Source organism: Lottia gigantea (genome assembly GCF_000327385.1).
Source record: "Lottia gigantea unplaced genomic scaffold LOTGIsca_20, whole genome shotgun sequence".
Lineage (NCBI taxonomy): Eukaryota > Metazoa > Mollusca > Gastropoda > Lottiidae > Lottia > Lottia gigantea.
Genome location: NW_008708401.1, coordinates 1396355 through 1412874, shown reverse-complemented (window position 1 = coordinate 1412874; position 16520 = coordinate 1396355). Strand labels below are relative to the sequence as shown.

Genomic DNA, 16520 nt, shown 5'->3' with positions numbered 1-16520 from the left:
GGGATGCAGTCTTCAAATTATTCTCTATAACTTTAGCAGTGAAAGAAGCCAAATTCAAGTCAAATCATTTTTCTATATTTGCAAGACCTCTATAATATGTCAATAAACGACCAAATAAAATTTCCATTCTAAAAAGATGCTATGAATAGCTACAACATAGTTCTTTCAACAGCATAAGTATATGATGAAAAGAAAGAAAATAATTAGAAGCCTGCATCCCTTTAAGGTGTATATTATAATGGTTTCTGAGTTGTACCCTATACTACGAATTACCCTGTTTTTTGATATTTCTAGTAAAAAAATTGCCCGGAGTTTTAGATTTTGACATTTGTTCTAATTTTACTTCTACTTCTTCTTTGTCTGATTCTTCTTGAATTCTTTTATGAAGTTGAACATCCAATAATTCTTCCATATCGGCCTGCAAATAAAAGCATAATTGTTTGTTTAAACTCTGCATATGAAAGACTGATTACCTGTGTACGGTTACAATCAAAGTGACTTTTGGGTCATATATTTATAAAGTGGTTAAGGGTTTTCAAATATTAAAAAGATTGTATTGAGAATTTTCAACAAAATCATCAAACTCGGATTGTTGTATATATAATTGTATTTTTGAGTCTCACATTAGGATGCGTCTTATACTAGCATGCGTTTTTTCTTCGGAAATATACATTAAAATGTAACGACAAAAGAATGATATTGCAACCAAGAATAAAACAATGGTAAGTTGAGGCAAACCAAATTTAAAACACTAAAAAATAAATCCATGATTCCATAGATGACCTACAGGATGAAACCCACATGCAAGTTTACAGATACGCTTTTGTGATACTATTCCTAGATCCTACAGAACATTTCAATAACGCGGATTGAATGGAATCCCTGTCCATTTGTACGGATTATTTAAGTCTGTTATATGCAATTCTTTATTTTACTCGAATATGTAGTATAAGCATTCTGACCATTGAGTCACAAGTCACAATCTACAAGCGATAGAGCACCAAAGTTTTAAATGATTTCTTTAGACGTTTTTAATCTAATTGTTAAAAACCAGAAATCCTGATATGTGTTTTTGTCAATTTCTGATGAACCCTTTCAAAAATTCCACAAACACCAAAATTCTCAAATAAGATGAAAGATCCCCGAAGACTAAAAAAGCATACACAATGAAAGAATGGTTCACCTTCGATCTGGAATCATGGATAAACGCTACCTATCCACCTAAAATCACCAAAATAACCATGAAAGGAACGTATTGCAACTAAAATTCTACATGGCTGTATACTTTCTAACACCTTAGCATTAAATAATTTGAAAATGAATTATGTAACTAAATCAAAATTTCTGCTTCTAGGAAATCCAAAATGTGATCATATAATGGAAAATATAGATAACGCAAATATTCTATAGCCTGTATTGCGAGTCTTCATCTTTTGCTTCTCTCTGTAGTGGAAAGGGTAAGAACGTAAAGACGTGATTCTTATTAAAGTATAGGTCATCTGTTCACCACTTACCTGCCATTGGTCGAGTTCTTGTGATAAAAGAACTTTCTGTCTAATAGCTCCTAATAATTGGTTGTTTAAATTCATCATTTCTAATTTACATTGAGCTAATTCAGTTTCTAGTTCAATATTCCTAAAAATATAAATTATAATTGCATTTTTATTATATTTTCTTGGATCTATCAATTACAACGTATTTGAAGAAAATGTAAGCATTGCTGTGGATTATAATCTAAACAAAGGTCTTCTGTAATCTGGCAGAAATATGCCCCCACCCTCCTCAAAACTCAACCACTACACGTCCCTTCTGGGTGCTATATCAATGCTTATGCTAATAAGTGTCATGGTAAGTGGACAGTACAAGAGATCCAGTCATGAATGAACATTACCTTTGAGAAGTTTCGTCTCTTTCTCGCCTAGTCTGTTGTACAACATCATCTGTTGTCAAGTTTTCTACGAGATTATTCTGTAGTTTATCTCGTTCAGCTCGAATTAACGATAGCTGATTATGTTGAGCCTGTAACTAAAATACCAAAAGTCCATTCTGAATAAATTATACATCGTTGCTGAATTCAGAAATATCTTTTCTAAATTCTAGGTTTGATTTATAAGGCAATGTTAAAAAAATAACAATTTAAACTCTACGTGATTGAAAGCATGCAAAAAAACATTTTCTTTTGTCATTCGATTTCTGTTGTGAAATAAGGATGTGAACCAATCAAGTTTGGCTACCAGACAATACTAGTTATGATAACCTATTGTTCAGTTCAGTTCAATTGAGAACAAATGCAACTTCTTTACTACTTTAAACAAGAGACAAATACTGTTAACAGAGATAAAGACTGAACTACTGTTAACAGAGATAAAGACTGATCTACTGTCAACAGAGATAAAAACTTATCAACTGTTAACATAGATAAAGACTGATCTACTGTTAACAGAGATCTACCGTTAACAGAGATAAGACCGATTTACTTCTTTTAACAGAGACAATGACTGACCTACTGTTAACAGAGACAAAGACTGATCTACTGTTAAAAGAGACAAAGACAGATCTACTGTTTACAGAGACAATGACTTGTCTATTGTTAATCAGAATAAATAAGACGTATGTAGGAACCTTCAGTGGTGACAGAACAACAGAAATCGTTTGGCAAAACTAAACTACATGTATAAAAATATAGCAATTTTAAGTCGAGTCTAAAAGAGGGAAATACTTCACAGAACTTTGAAAAAAAGCCTGGAGAATTATAGTTCATATTTGCATGCAATTGTGTAGCAAAAACTACAAACAGAATGATATCCTTGAACAAATGTATATAACTAAAGCCAAGTGATCGTATCAAATAATGAAAATGACGTGCCATCACTTTAATAAAGTTTTTGAAAGCGACAGACAAGCTGCAAGACTTCCATAAGCAATTCATTATCAAACCAATTCTTCGAGATTTTGAGCGTAAAACTTCAATCCACCTTTTACTGATTATAAGTTTTTGTCATTTAACAGATAATCTTATTTGGAAATTTCAAACTATTTATAACTTTCGTCAACCGAGTAATCTGATTGGCTCCATCAAAAATCTGAATAACCAATCAGGGCTTCAAAGGCAGACGAAATCTGTACTGGACTATGCTAATTTCAGTATGGAGAAAAAGCGTGGGCGAATAATCGAAAAAAAGAGTAAAAATTATGGAAAAATAAATGATGATTTCTCTATTTTTTGAAAAGGTTTCTGAGTTTTGGAGACATCTCACCTTATTTATTAAATACTGGCAAAAAGCAGAAAAAAAACAAAACATCAATTTTGACTTGCTATATATTCAATGTCATGCGACATTTAACTACAGTCAATAAAGTTTACAATGGTATACAAATGACTCTTTAACTCTTTATAAAAAGGGTCTAGTCCTTCGGATGGGACAATAAACCGAGGCCCCGTGTGCTATACACGCTGTGCACGTTAGAAATCAAAAAGAGCAGGCTAATGCCACTTCCTTGGCAAAATTTCCCTCATTGCACGCTGCATGGCGTTGCTCGTTTTCACAAGCCCAATTAGGTGCTGAAAAGAAGGGCCTAAAACTTCATTCCTTTCATTTTAATGGGAAATGGCTTTTGGTCGCTTTTGACCGGAAGACGTTTTTGTTGCTATTGATATGACTTAATGGGACTGGAAAGTCGCTATTATCTTGATTAAGATACAGGAAGAAATTATTGGCTACTCCAGCAGAGCAGAAACAGTCTGTATAATTGCTAAGAGCAAACTATATAGGGCAGCATAAACCTGAGACTTGATCTATCATCATGAAGTTATGGTAAATCTTTAAAAAAAAAGTCTGTGAACTGTAAACTTCATACATACTTTATGCGCCATATTGGAGAATTCTCTGTTCTTCTGTTCCAGTTGTTCATCTCGTAACTGAAGGTCGAGTTGGTTTTGTTCCAGATGACGATGTGTCATATCTAGTTCACGTTGTAATTCACCAATATGTTCTTCCATACCAGCCACAGCTCTGGAATCAAGTCCCATCATATCGTTCTGAAACAAAAGATTATCATAAATGCCAAATTCCGAGAGTTTTATCTTTTGCAAATGGTGATGAGCACTGAGCAGTCTATATTACTGAAAACAGAGAACCACTGTCAGTTATCAGAGCTCTGAAAACAAATTTTATTGGACGTTGGGGCAGATAGAGCGAAAGCCATTCAAAATAACTTCTATCGGCTTCCACGATTCTTAGGCTTCTTGGAACATTCAACATTCTGAAACCCTGAAGTCTTGAAGAGCATCAAATTATCCGATAGGCCTACTTACTCTTCTATGAGGGAACATCTGCATGTCGTCCATCAAGTCTTTCAATTCCCCCAACAATCCAACTAGTTGAGCAGCCTTATCTCCCCTTGATGAACTCTCGTCATCAGAAGATTTTGATGACGAACCAGAAACATCTTCACCTCGAATTTCAGCAATCATCCTTTTCAACTGTCTATATACATCTATCACAACCTTTCTCATCTGGAAGAAAATGTATCATGTTCGTTAACAAAAATAATTTACTGACGATTAATATGTCTTGGATATGGTTTATAGAATAGCTTTATATAACTAAATAGTCATTGAATAGTAGAATTATTATTTTTAAAGCATGTAGATAGTAGATGGTCCGTTTGGATGGATATTATAAGCGGGATATTGATATAAAGGCCCCTTTTCTGTGATACAGCTCAATGAAAAAACTTTGGATAGACAAGTCAAGACCGACTCAAATCATATAAAATAAACCCACAAATAATAATTGGAATCCTTACGATATCATCTTCCATATCAGGACCTGGAGCATTTGGACGCGGAAATTCAGGTAAGAAGTCTAGATCTGGTGACATGGTAGAATGAGCTAGTAGTCCTGGTAATTCTATATCATCATCACATTCAAAATCATCCATATCATCTAACATCTCAGCTGACATTGATCTGTGCCAACTATCATTGAGAGATAACTGAAATACGAAAAAAAGAGATCATGTTCGTTGTTCATTTGGAGGTTCATAAGACACTCAAATCAGGTTGAAGATCAAAAGACTTCAATTGGGGAACTGCAGTATAAAGCTTAGAATTATAGGCAGAATCTGTTACAGATCAATTGTGGACATAGTGGCATGGTCAATGATATCTCAAACTCTCGTCTATTAAATCAAAACGTTAAATTATCGGCTACAAGTAACCAATGCAACCCCTTTTACTCTTGTGTTTCGTTTTCTAGGTTTGAATCTTCAGTACTTTGGGGTTGTTTTTTGTACGCGGCAAGTCAGCAAATAAATGCCCAAATGTCGTTGGAACAACGGAGACAAACCTCTGAATTGAGATCCACAATAATGCAATTTACACAGTAAAGCTTCAAGATGTTACCTGATCTGAACCATTTGATGTGGACGGTGTTCTGACTTTTTCTCTACTTGATAACTGAGATAATTCACTGAACAGAGTTTGAGATGTGTCACTTTTATTAGTTTCATTCGCCTTGTCTCTTGTCACGTGATCTATTGTGGCCTGAAGATGGAGATTTGTTTCTTGGAGTTCTGTCAACTCCCGAGTCTGTTTGTTTATCTGAAAAGATGAAATCAGATCTCAAGTTATACATAGAACGAATTTCCTTGCACAAAAACTTGTGTTGATGGTTTTAGTATTAGTATTAATCGGGCATCATTTCATTTGGTCTCTCAGGATACTTTGCCATAAAGTATAATGCTTTCAGGAGAGGCAAATTAGATTCCAATTGTCCCATAAAAAGAGCTTTTCCTTTGACACGGGAAAAAATTCCAATTTAATGTCATGCGTTATCCTCGGGTCCCAAATTCTTCAGCATTACGTAGCTCCCCACCCCTAAATCCCTACCACGCCTCATTCTCAATGAACATCATTGATCATCTCATATAATGTTGAAGGATCACTGTGCTCCTCTTCCCAAGAAATATCTGATAGAAACAAGTCAAAGCTATGCCTTACCAAAACATCTTTTTCTATAGATTGTCTTTCTAACATTAAAATACGTTCTTGTGTTTCTTCTAAGGAACAGGTATTGGAGAGTTTATCTTGAGTTAAACCATGAACTCGTCTTTCCAGATCTTGTTTTCTATCAGTGAGGATATCGATCTCTTGCCTCATCAGTTCAAGTTGGCTGTTATGTTCTGAACTATTAGTATGTCTTATAGCTATTTTATCTTTTAATTTCTGGATTTCTTCTGACAGTTCTTCTTCTCTCATGCTTCCCTGTAAAACAGAAGAGAAACGTTACCAATGAACAGGACTGCGTTTCTTAAATGGTTCAGTGATAGTGGTATGGATTTGTTATTCCACAAAGAGAACAGAAAGGGACCAACATCTTTCAGATTGTTTTGTTACATCAAAAGCATCAAGAAGCAGAGAAATAGGACATTGAAGTTGTAGCTATGACCGTTTCTCGTTTTCAGCGTTGCCTATATGATATCAAACGTCATATGGTTTTATGGAATTTGTTTTTGAAAAAGAATATGGTTTGTTGGTAGTTTTAAATATGTAGTCACAACAGGAAGAACTCAAATAAAAAGTAATAAATGCGGTATTTTGTTTTTAGGGTGGGGAGCTTTCTCGCCTGATCACTCTATGGTACCATAGAGACGGCACATGATGCTTAAGTGTTTAAGAACCACAGCCGTTGAACGGGAAATGGAATTATATAAAAGATATGAGTGTTCATGATATCCATTCAATGGTTAAAAAAAAACTCCGCATCCCTTGGAGATATCATTGATATTCTAGAAAAAAAATCGATTGTCCCTGTATCGTATAGTGTTTTATCTGTAATCAGGATATTGAATGTTCTGTGGGAATATCATCAATTGATCTCGTGTGGAGAAACCCCTTTTGAATAGATGGAGAACAAAGTGCGTGTGAATGCTTTGATAGAGAGTAAAAACTGTATGTATGGGTTACATCAATATCTAGCTCATTACAGTGGGCAGTCAACCGACTTTATCAGCTCTTTCACTACTGTTTGAAGTTATACTAGTGTAAAATTAGACCCGTTCATTACATTGACAAAAGCATATTGTTATGTCATAGAATCCTAATTCATTTAGACTTATTGAAAGACGGAAACTTCGATACAAAAGGCATATCCGTGGGAGCAATGGCGTTTCTATGGGGGTCCCACAATTGGTCAGTAAAGTCTCAAATATCTCATCGTTGAGTTCTGAAATGCCTGTGCAGAGAGTCTTCCCCTACCTCCCTATCATCTTGCCCCTCTTTTTACAATGCAGTGCTCTAAACTCGCTCCACCCTAGTTAAAGCCAGTTCACGACCTGGATACCTGCCACGTCTCTTAACCAGTAGATACGAGATTATAATCCAATCAAAATGGTGAGTGTGTGCGGTTTGTACATGTGTCAAGTCTTATACTGGTAATAATTAATTAGAAATATAACATCAAAGACGTGGAAGTGTAATGAAGTGAATCTAAAGATAGTTATATTAGTTTAGCATAATCAATAAGTATGTACTAGTTGACATGTCAGTCCACTATCATCATCATATACATTAACATCTGTCATGCCTTTCCTACTTATTACTATTAAGCATATTTCATTTAATTTTTAAGTCAACACCAATCCTAATCTAATTTTTTTTTAAAACAATTGCTACTAGGATGTCCTAGTATAATTTATGATGTCACTTATTGCGAGATAACGTAATTTGAAGGCAATTTCGAGGAAAAGTATCTCCAGTCTTCCAAATCCGTAATCATATCGTAGAGACAATGACAATACATGTAGGTCTCATTGTTATTCTAATTTGGCATTTAAATTATAACTTATACCACAAAAATATTGTACATTTCTTTAATATAGGAAGGCGGTCCTGGTTTTTTTCTATACTTCCTATCTTCCATACGAGTCTGAAAACAAACCTTTCCAGATGTAAAATATGCATTTTGAACTTCATGAAAGCAGACAAAATGTGAAGAAAAACATTATCTAATCAAAACATAATAAATATATCATAAATATAAAATGAATTTCACAGTCGATAGATCTAAACAACTGATAATAATATATACAATTTTACACCATGAAACAATATGTAAATTAGTGTCACCAGGTACAATATGAATATTTTTAGACATATATAACATTTGAATATTTATCAGTCTGTATCTCTGAAATTGCAATATAATGGTAGGAGGCTGCCTGACATGTCTAGACATATGGCATCTAAACACGTGAAGATTATCTTGATATTGCTAATAGATCATTACGTACAAATGAAATATCAAATACTACCATAAAAGTGGAAATGAATATGCAAGAACATCAAAGGAAAAGCAAATATGTTAACGAAATATATATACAAGTATATATGAAATATGTCACTGCAACAAGTATATATGAAATATGTCACTTCAGTAAAAATAAGAATATATATATGTCCAAGCACAATCATAAATTATGGCACAAACAGCAAACATATGAAATCAATACAAATACAACACTAGCACTAACTTAATATGTAATATGCAATAATAGCAAACACTTAGCATGCATGTGAAATATGTCAAAGTAGCCAAGATTAGCAAGTAAAATTATGAAATTTGCCACGTTAGTAAACATATGAAATATGCCATCCTAGAGAATACTGTGTGCTGATTGCAGGTTAGTATTAGGTCAGTCAGGTATGTAAATATTGATATGTTTTTAATTACTAATAAAAAGGAGGTCAATTGATTTACGTGTTTTGTATTATTGTTCTTTTCTAAATAAAGAAATCATGTTATTGGTTTTTCGATCAATCATCGTCTATTGTTACATTGGGTCCTTGATTAGGTGGTATTCATGAACACGTTCATATTTTGTACAGCTATCAAACATGTTACCTGAGTAACCTCACATGCAGCAAGTTAAAGTGACACGCCCACTTTTCCGTATGATCTTATTTTGAGCCTCGAAACGTTGTTTACAATAGCTAAATACAGGATTTTATCATATTTTCACAATTTATTAGGCTTAACAGCACTTTGAAGGAATATTTTTTGCTTTGGACCTCGGCCCGTGCCTATATGATTTATATTCTCATGTCACCTTAACACCAAATTTAATGTTCTCTCACGAATGGTTTTGATATTCTCAATTGTCGAAACGTTATAGATTATATTAGTTTATAGTACGCAATGAAAGATATTTTATTAATTGAACAATGTCTCTATTCAGCACTAATAATTAACAATATTGCTAGTGTTTTTAGTTCATGTATTTTATAGTAATGAAATATCGATTGTCGTGTAGTTGATTCTGTCATAATTCCGGTCTCTGCTGATTTCATTTTTATCCACAGGAAATCAACATACTATCGATTTTACATCTAATACAACTGCAATTACCTAGGGTCTCATTAATCGAGAATGTGGACCTACAGTATCAACTAATCGAGACTTTGTACCTACAGACTAATTAATCGAGTGTCGCATAAAAGGCAGAGGATGTGCAGGTTTCGTAATCATCGACTTCAACTCATTCAAAGAGTTCAGATTAATTAATTTTATCAATCGGTTAATATACAATGGCTTACTATTCGAGGCTATAAACAGTATACCAACAATAAAACAGTGCCAATAATCGAGACTACGTCTACTTGCACACCTGAGTAGAATAAGGTAAAATGATCGATAAGAACTGGTCATTTATTAGCTTTAGGATTTAAAATAGGTATACAAACTAGATGAATATATTTAAATTGGCACGATTCCATACAGAATAAATTTTCTACACGTCGATATTCAAGTTCGAGTTTTTCCATTTACCGACTTCTTTACCATCTCGGTAAATCTTTGAAAAAACAAAAATCTACTTTAAAATGCCATTTCTATATATCAGAATTTGACCACATTATACCTGAAGAAGCTAATATAGCGAAATCCGGATCGTATATTTCGAGGAGCCCCCCATTTTTTGTTAATTTTTGTAAGATATTTGTTGTAAGTTGTTATATATTTTTTTTCCACTTTTTTGTCTTCTCAAATAAAAATTTACCGTTTTAGGTACTTTTTACCCTTTAAGTATTTTTTGTGCTTTTTAAGTACTTTCATCATATTTATTTATTTTTTGAGCTACCATGGACCATCGCTTTAGATCTCATTGGCAATATCCCAGGCAAAATTACTTTCCCCAGCATTCGTATCTCTATAATCAACCCAACTTTCGTCATAATCAACCCAACTATCGTCATAATCAACCCAACTATCGGCACAATCAACCAAACTATCGGCATAATCAACCAAACTATCGATAAAACCAGCATCAGAGAGGAAACACTAATCCCAACCGCCAGAACAACTACCGTCGTCCATACAACCCTGATAACCACCAAAGACAGGAGACCAATCCAGCAGTGAAGATATTATTTCAAATCTTACAATGTCTTCACCATGCTTCCGTCATTTCAAAGCAAGTCAGTGGTTCTCCCACACGTGGTTTTATCTCTAAAATTTCGGATCTCAATCGGTTTGTTAAACCAGCTTTAAAAAATTCTGCTATTTCCTCGGCTATCGAGACAGTAAATAATGTTTGGGCTAAAAACGTGGCGATAGCACTTAAGAATCATTATGATTCACAGCTGGCTGAAAAAATTTCCTTGATCAAAGCACGCAATATTTCGGAATCAAATTTTAAACAATTCACTTTCGAAGCAATAAATTGGGCTAAGAAGTCATATCGCCGACTCCAAAAAGATACCCTTGATCAATTTGATAAAATCATAGACTCTTTTAAAGACGTAGGTGTGGTGGAAGACATGGAAGCTGAATCTCAACCAGTTTCTACACCAAACAGACACCAGTTACCATTAATCGCAGATGTAAGACCTACGCCGAAACGCAAAAGAACTCCATCACCTTCTGGCCTTAGTACCTCGCAAGAAACCTCACACTGATAGACGTACTTTACCATTACCAACTTTTACTGCAACTCCATCCACACCAATGACGACGCCAAGATCGAACCCTGAAACACCGAAACCTCAACGTACCAATACTCGCCGCCGATTAAGTTTAACCACCTCACCCTCATCTCCTGCCTGTAAATCACGACGTCTTAATAATGAGAAGGATAAATCCAAATGGTCTATTCCCACACTCACCAAACCAACAGTTATCATTGGATCTTCCAACATCAGCAACATCCCGTTCCTACATCCAGATACCCAAGCCGAATCTTACCCTGGTGCCCGAATTCAGCATATCAATACATTACTCTCCAAGATCTCTCCAACAACCATTCCGAAAAAGGTGTTATTTCATGTTGGCCTAAATAGGAATCAGGAGAATCCATACACAGAAGAATGCTGGAACTCCTCAAACTTCCAAGTCGAAATTTCCGTCTGCTACCCTTTACGCCACACAGATTCCTTATTCAAAGGAGCTACAATTAGTTGAACCTCATTTAGTCAATAACCTCCAGAAGTTCAACAGTCTATTATATCATAAACCGTCTACCAATGCCCATACTATTCCTCGCTTCAATGGAGTGGTCAGTGTCATTTCGGATAACATCCACTGGATGTCCCCCAATGCAAAAAGTATTTATTTTTCATGGGTCTCCCATTTAAACTGAACGCGGGGGGAAATGCTCTAAAATTAGGAGAAACTGTGGTTAACCTCAGTTCGCGAAAACTTTCTCCCCTTGAAGAAAGAGTTTTAGATAGAGGTCTAACATTTATTCCGACATCTAAAACTGTTTCCCATGAACCAATTTTATCGTCGGTTGAACACGTCAATAGGACTTTTAAGTTAAATTGCTTTTTTCGGAATAGACTCGGCAGAGGCCGGCGAATACCGTTCATTGAAAAGTCTGGTTGGACTCCACCAGACAGCGCGATTGACTCAGATATTTTGGCTACTTGCGATAAATTACATGAAGAAATATCTCATTTACCTTTGGTGAATGAAAAACACAACCTCACCAAGTTTGAAAGGAAAGCTTTGAATAGCCTAAAAAAACGATCAGAACATTATAATACGAAAGAGTGACAAAGGCAGTTGCTGTGTCATTCAGAATCGCGAAGACTACATTTTTGAATTAGAGAAACAATTGAACAATGCTAATCATTACCGTGTACTTGATCAACCTATTTTCATGGAAACTGCGCAAAAGATAAACAATATTTTAAAAACTTTAGTACACAAACAATTTATTTCTGTTTCCCAATATGACTATCTTTCAGCGAAACCCGAAGTCCGTCAACGTCACATTTATACTTTACAGAAGATTCACGAAAACCCGGAAACTGAATGGTCTTTAGCCAATAGGATTCCTAAAGGCAGGCCTATTATCTCAGATTGCGCGAGCGAATCCTACCGAGTTTCTGAATACATTGACCATTTTTTACTTCCATTAGCGTGTAAGCATCCGTCATATCTTAAGGATACCACCGATTTTGTTGAAAAAATTAAAAGCTTGAATGTTCCTCCAAACGCAAGATTTATCTCATTAGATGTTACGAGTATGTATACCAATATTGATAATAAAACCGGTTTAGACGCTGTCCGAAAGGCCTTTCTTCGAAATCCCTGCGTAGATAGACCCGACAAAGAAATATTAGAACTTTTGGAATTATGTCTAACGCGAAATGACTTTGCCTTTAATGAAAAAATTTATCTCCAAACTTCAGGCACCGCGATGGGCAAAAGATTTGCGCCGAGTTATGCATATATCTTTATGGCTGAGTGGGAACTGGAAATTTCTTCCATTTCCCCTTTTGAACCTTTCTTCTATGGAAGGTTTCTTGACGATATTTTTATTATTTGGACGGAGTCTTTAACAAATTTTTGGCAATATTTTGAAATTTTAAATAATCACCACCCTTCTGTAAAACTAACTGCGAATATTTCTGAACAAAGTATGGATTTTTTGGATGCTACGGTATTCAAAGGATCAAGTTTCTCTCAAACAAACAAATTAGACATCAAAGTATTTTTTAAACCAACGGATACTCACCAACTTTTATATAAAAACTCTTTTCACCCAAAACATACTTTTACGGGAATAATCAAATCACAAATTTTGCGTTTTTTTAGAATTTGCACTCAAAAAGTAGACTTTGATGCAGCTTGTAGACTAATTTTCAGTAAATTAAGAGAGAGGAGCTATTCCAAACGATTCTTGCTCAAAATTAAAAATGACACTGTTTTGGACCTTTTGAAAATTAATAAACCCCCTCCTCCAATAAATAACTTTGCATTATCATCAGCTTATAATCATCGTGTTTGATAAATGTATCTCTAAATCGTTGCAAAACCCCTGATCCCACTCTGTGAATCGTGGGTTTGTCAACAGACATGACAAGTTTCAAAGAGTTGTCAAAGCCAATTATGCTAATTAGGAATTTCATTTTTGTAAAAATGCACACCTGATAGGCTTTGTCAACAGATATGACTTCAAAGAGTTAATTATGCTTATTTTGAATTTACATTTTATAAAGATCTGCTGCATTATATCAGCCAATTGCAGACTTTCTAACGGTCATTATGCATTGACTGATTCCGTTCGATCTGCAATTTAAGTCTATTTAGAACACTTAGTGTATTGAGTTATTAAAGGAATTTCTATAGTGTTTAATTGCACATGATTTCCTATTAAGAATTGTTAATGAGAGATAAAGCTAATGGACGTTATTACCTTCTCTTTATCTCCCTATTATTCATAATATTATATTGATTCCTTCCACACTTGGTCAACCCTTTGTCTTGTTTCAAAACTTATTTCCTTGAACATGGAAGTTGTTGTAGAATTTTGCTTGACACAATGGCAGTTTTCCGAGGTCAGAGTAAATAGGGTCTTAGGTACTAGAGGCCCAGTATTACGAACCTTAACTGTATTAGTCACCTTTCTTGTACCATGGAAGTTTGTAAATGAAGCGATTTGATTGGATTGTTCGCTAGCGAATACAGCAAATCAGAGGCCTCTACAGAAAATCTGTGAACACAAAGCCTACTTAGTTCACAAAGTTTACAGCCTTTCTGTCGAGGGTTCTGATTGGCTGTATTCAATCCGCTGCAGTCCATGATAGTTTGATATTTTGAAGATGACGATGAAGGGCTGGAAGAGCCCGATAGAAGGGTTGTCTGATTGTTCTTTGAGAAGTGAGCTTACCTGTCTAATCTGTTCCGCAAGGCGTTCATTCTGCTGTACCAGATCTCGGATGGTATGTGAGCGCTCTTTGTCACCTAACAATGAGTTATGTTGATTATCCTCCAGTTGTTGGTGAAGGTGGTTTATATCATACTGTAGTTCTTTCACTGTATTCTCATACTCCATCTCCATCTTCTCTAATCTCATGTGTAATCCATACTTCTCTTGTTCTAAATCCTGAAATAACAATCACGCCAGGCATTAATCAACAAAACTATCATGTCCATGCTGTACAATGACAGCTTACTGTGGTCAGAATGTGCGATATAAAACTTGACATCCAGACATGGTTGAGGAAATTGGCACATTCAAGATAGAGAGCAATGTATTAACTCTAATCTTTTCACGAGAATTATGTTTATCCACCTTCCTAATACTGAGGAGGATGACACTCATGCTGCTAGAAAGGTCGAGGTTTCATAATGATGAAGCTGGTGGTGATGATGATGATGATGATGATGATAATGATGATGTTGATGCTAATAACGATGATGATAATAATGATAATAATGATGATGATAATAATAATAATAATGATGTTGATGGTGATGATAATAATGATGTTGATGGTGATGATAATAATGATGTTGATGGTGATGATAATAATGATGTTGATGGTGATGATAATAAAGATGATGATAATGATGATTCTGATGATGAACTGATGTTTGAGTTGCAAATTGTTCACATACACTATGTATTATTAAAATGATTTCATTTTTTACATCTGGAATTGCATTTATAATTATGTTAAATATTGTGATTGAAATTTTCTTGCTACAATTACAGTAGTTCAAATATAAAAAAAATCATTAAAAAATAGACCATGACCAGAGACCATACATAGATTTGTTTCTGAACACAAGTTACATTATAACTTTGTGAAAAGATCGTTACTCTATTTTAATTTGAACAGTAGAAGAACACATGTTATTAGGTAGTCAGACACGTAGCTATTGTCTCTTTATAAAGATTAAAATTTTAATCAGATATGACTATTGATGAATTACTTATTTTGAAATGACCCAGGTCAGTCATTTTTTTTTAATCTTATTGAATTATAACAGCTGACACTCTAAAGATAAATCTCCTGTATCTTATCTTTTACATTAAACGCAATAAGACTTATACTAGTAGAAATCAGGATGTTCTTTTCTGTAGATTACTATACACTTGTAATCCATGATCTGATGAGATTCTTTTGTAAATAATTGGCAAGTGGAGACACCCACAAAAAAACAAAACACGGAACAACCAGATCTGCATTTCAATGAGATTATACTGAAAGTCCCTACCCGTATTCCTGGCTATATACCGACAATACGCTTATATGCACAACAGCTCAGAATTTGTGTGGTTTTCTTTTCTACCCCTAAATTACGATTGTCTTAAACAATTTCCTTTACAACCTGATATATAATCAATCTCCATCACAACTTAACTCTTTGAATCCCAGAACGCCCACACCTATAGTGTAGTGCTTGTATTTTATATTTCATTCTTATGCAATTATGATCAATAATCATCGATCAAACTAAAACATTCAAATAATCAATATGATATGTAACATCTGGGCGTTGATTGTGTACTTAAATTCATTATCTCATAACATGAATCAACGAGTATTTAATAGTGATCCTTGTCGTGAACCTATTCAATTACAACATTTCACGACTTGTGTTCAGCTGTGGAGCCAGGTTTACGTCCGAGAGGGGGGGGGGGGCGAAATACCTGAGGTTGCCCGAATTTCTAACCAAGTTATGATATATTTGACCGAAAAACATGCCTTTGAGGCTGCGAGGGAGGGTCCCATCTAACCTGATATCAAGAAAGTCAAGATATCGAGGTCAATTTAGCTAGTAATTCACAGTGTAGGTGTGAAGAGGACAGAAAATAGCCTCAGGTATAACACTTTAAAACGTGTATAGCATGACATACACTTATCTCATTGTCGAGATCAAATTTCCGGTCTGGTTGTAAACTATCTACTAACTAGTCGAAGGTTATCAATTTGCTGTTGAGACATGTCAATATCTGATTACTCTAAGCTAAGATGGACACATTAAGCGATAGCGACAATCTCAAGACATAACATATTGAATTTCGTTAACAAATGAGTTTATGTCAAACTTCGAGTAGTTGTAGGACAGGATACAAAAAGAGTGTATTGCATGTTAACAATGTCAAGGTATCACGTTTAATGCCTTGACATCATTGGGTCTTGCATCACTCAAGATTGTAAATGATTTGATTGGACTGTACACTAGGGGATACAATCAATCAAACCTCTGCATTAACACTTGAAG

The 16520-nt window shown here is 34.8% G+C and overlaps 2 protein-coding genes across 2 annotated transcripts; one reads left to right on the top strand and one right to left on the bottom strand.

The window, feature by feature from the left end:
- Positions 1-262: 262 nt before the first annotated feature.
- Positions 263-11206, bottom strand: LOTGIDRAFT_159380 (hypothetical protein; the record flags this gene model as incomplete). The annotated part of the gene is made up of 9 exons (XM_009053703.1): positions 263-418; positions 1515-1635; positions 1892-2025; positions 3863-4039; positions 4316-4516; positions 4810-4998; positions 5408-5605; positions 6005-6268; positions 11054-11206. 9 exons carry the CDS (start codon positions 11204-11206, stop codon positions 263-265), a joined length of 1593 nt encoding a protein of 530 aa, XP_009051951.1.
- Positions 11207-14500: 3294 nt separating this feature from the next.
- On the top strand, positions 14501-14926 carry LOTGIDRAFT_159379 (hypothetical protein; the record flags this gene model as incomplete). Its single annotated transcript, XM_009053702.1, has 1 exon — positions 14501-14926. The coding sequence occupies one exon, from the start codon at positions 14501-14503 to the stop codon at positions 14924-14926; it is 426 nt and encodes a 141-aa protein (XP_009051950.1).
- Between the last annotated feature and the right edge of the window lie 1594 nt (positions 14927-16520).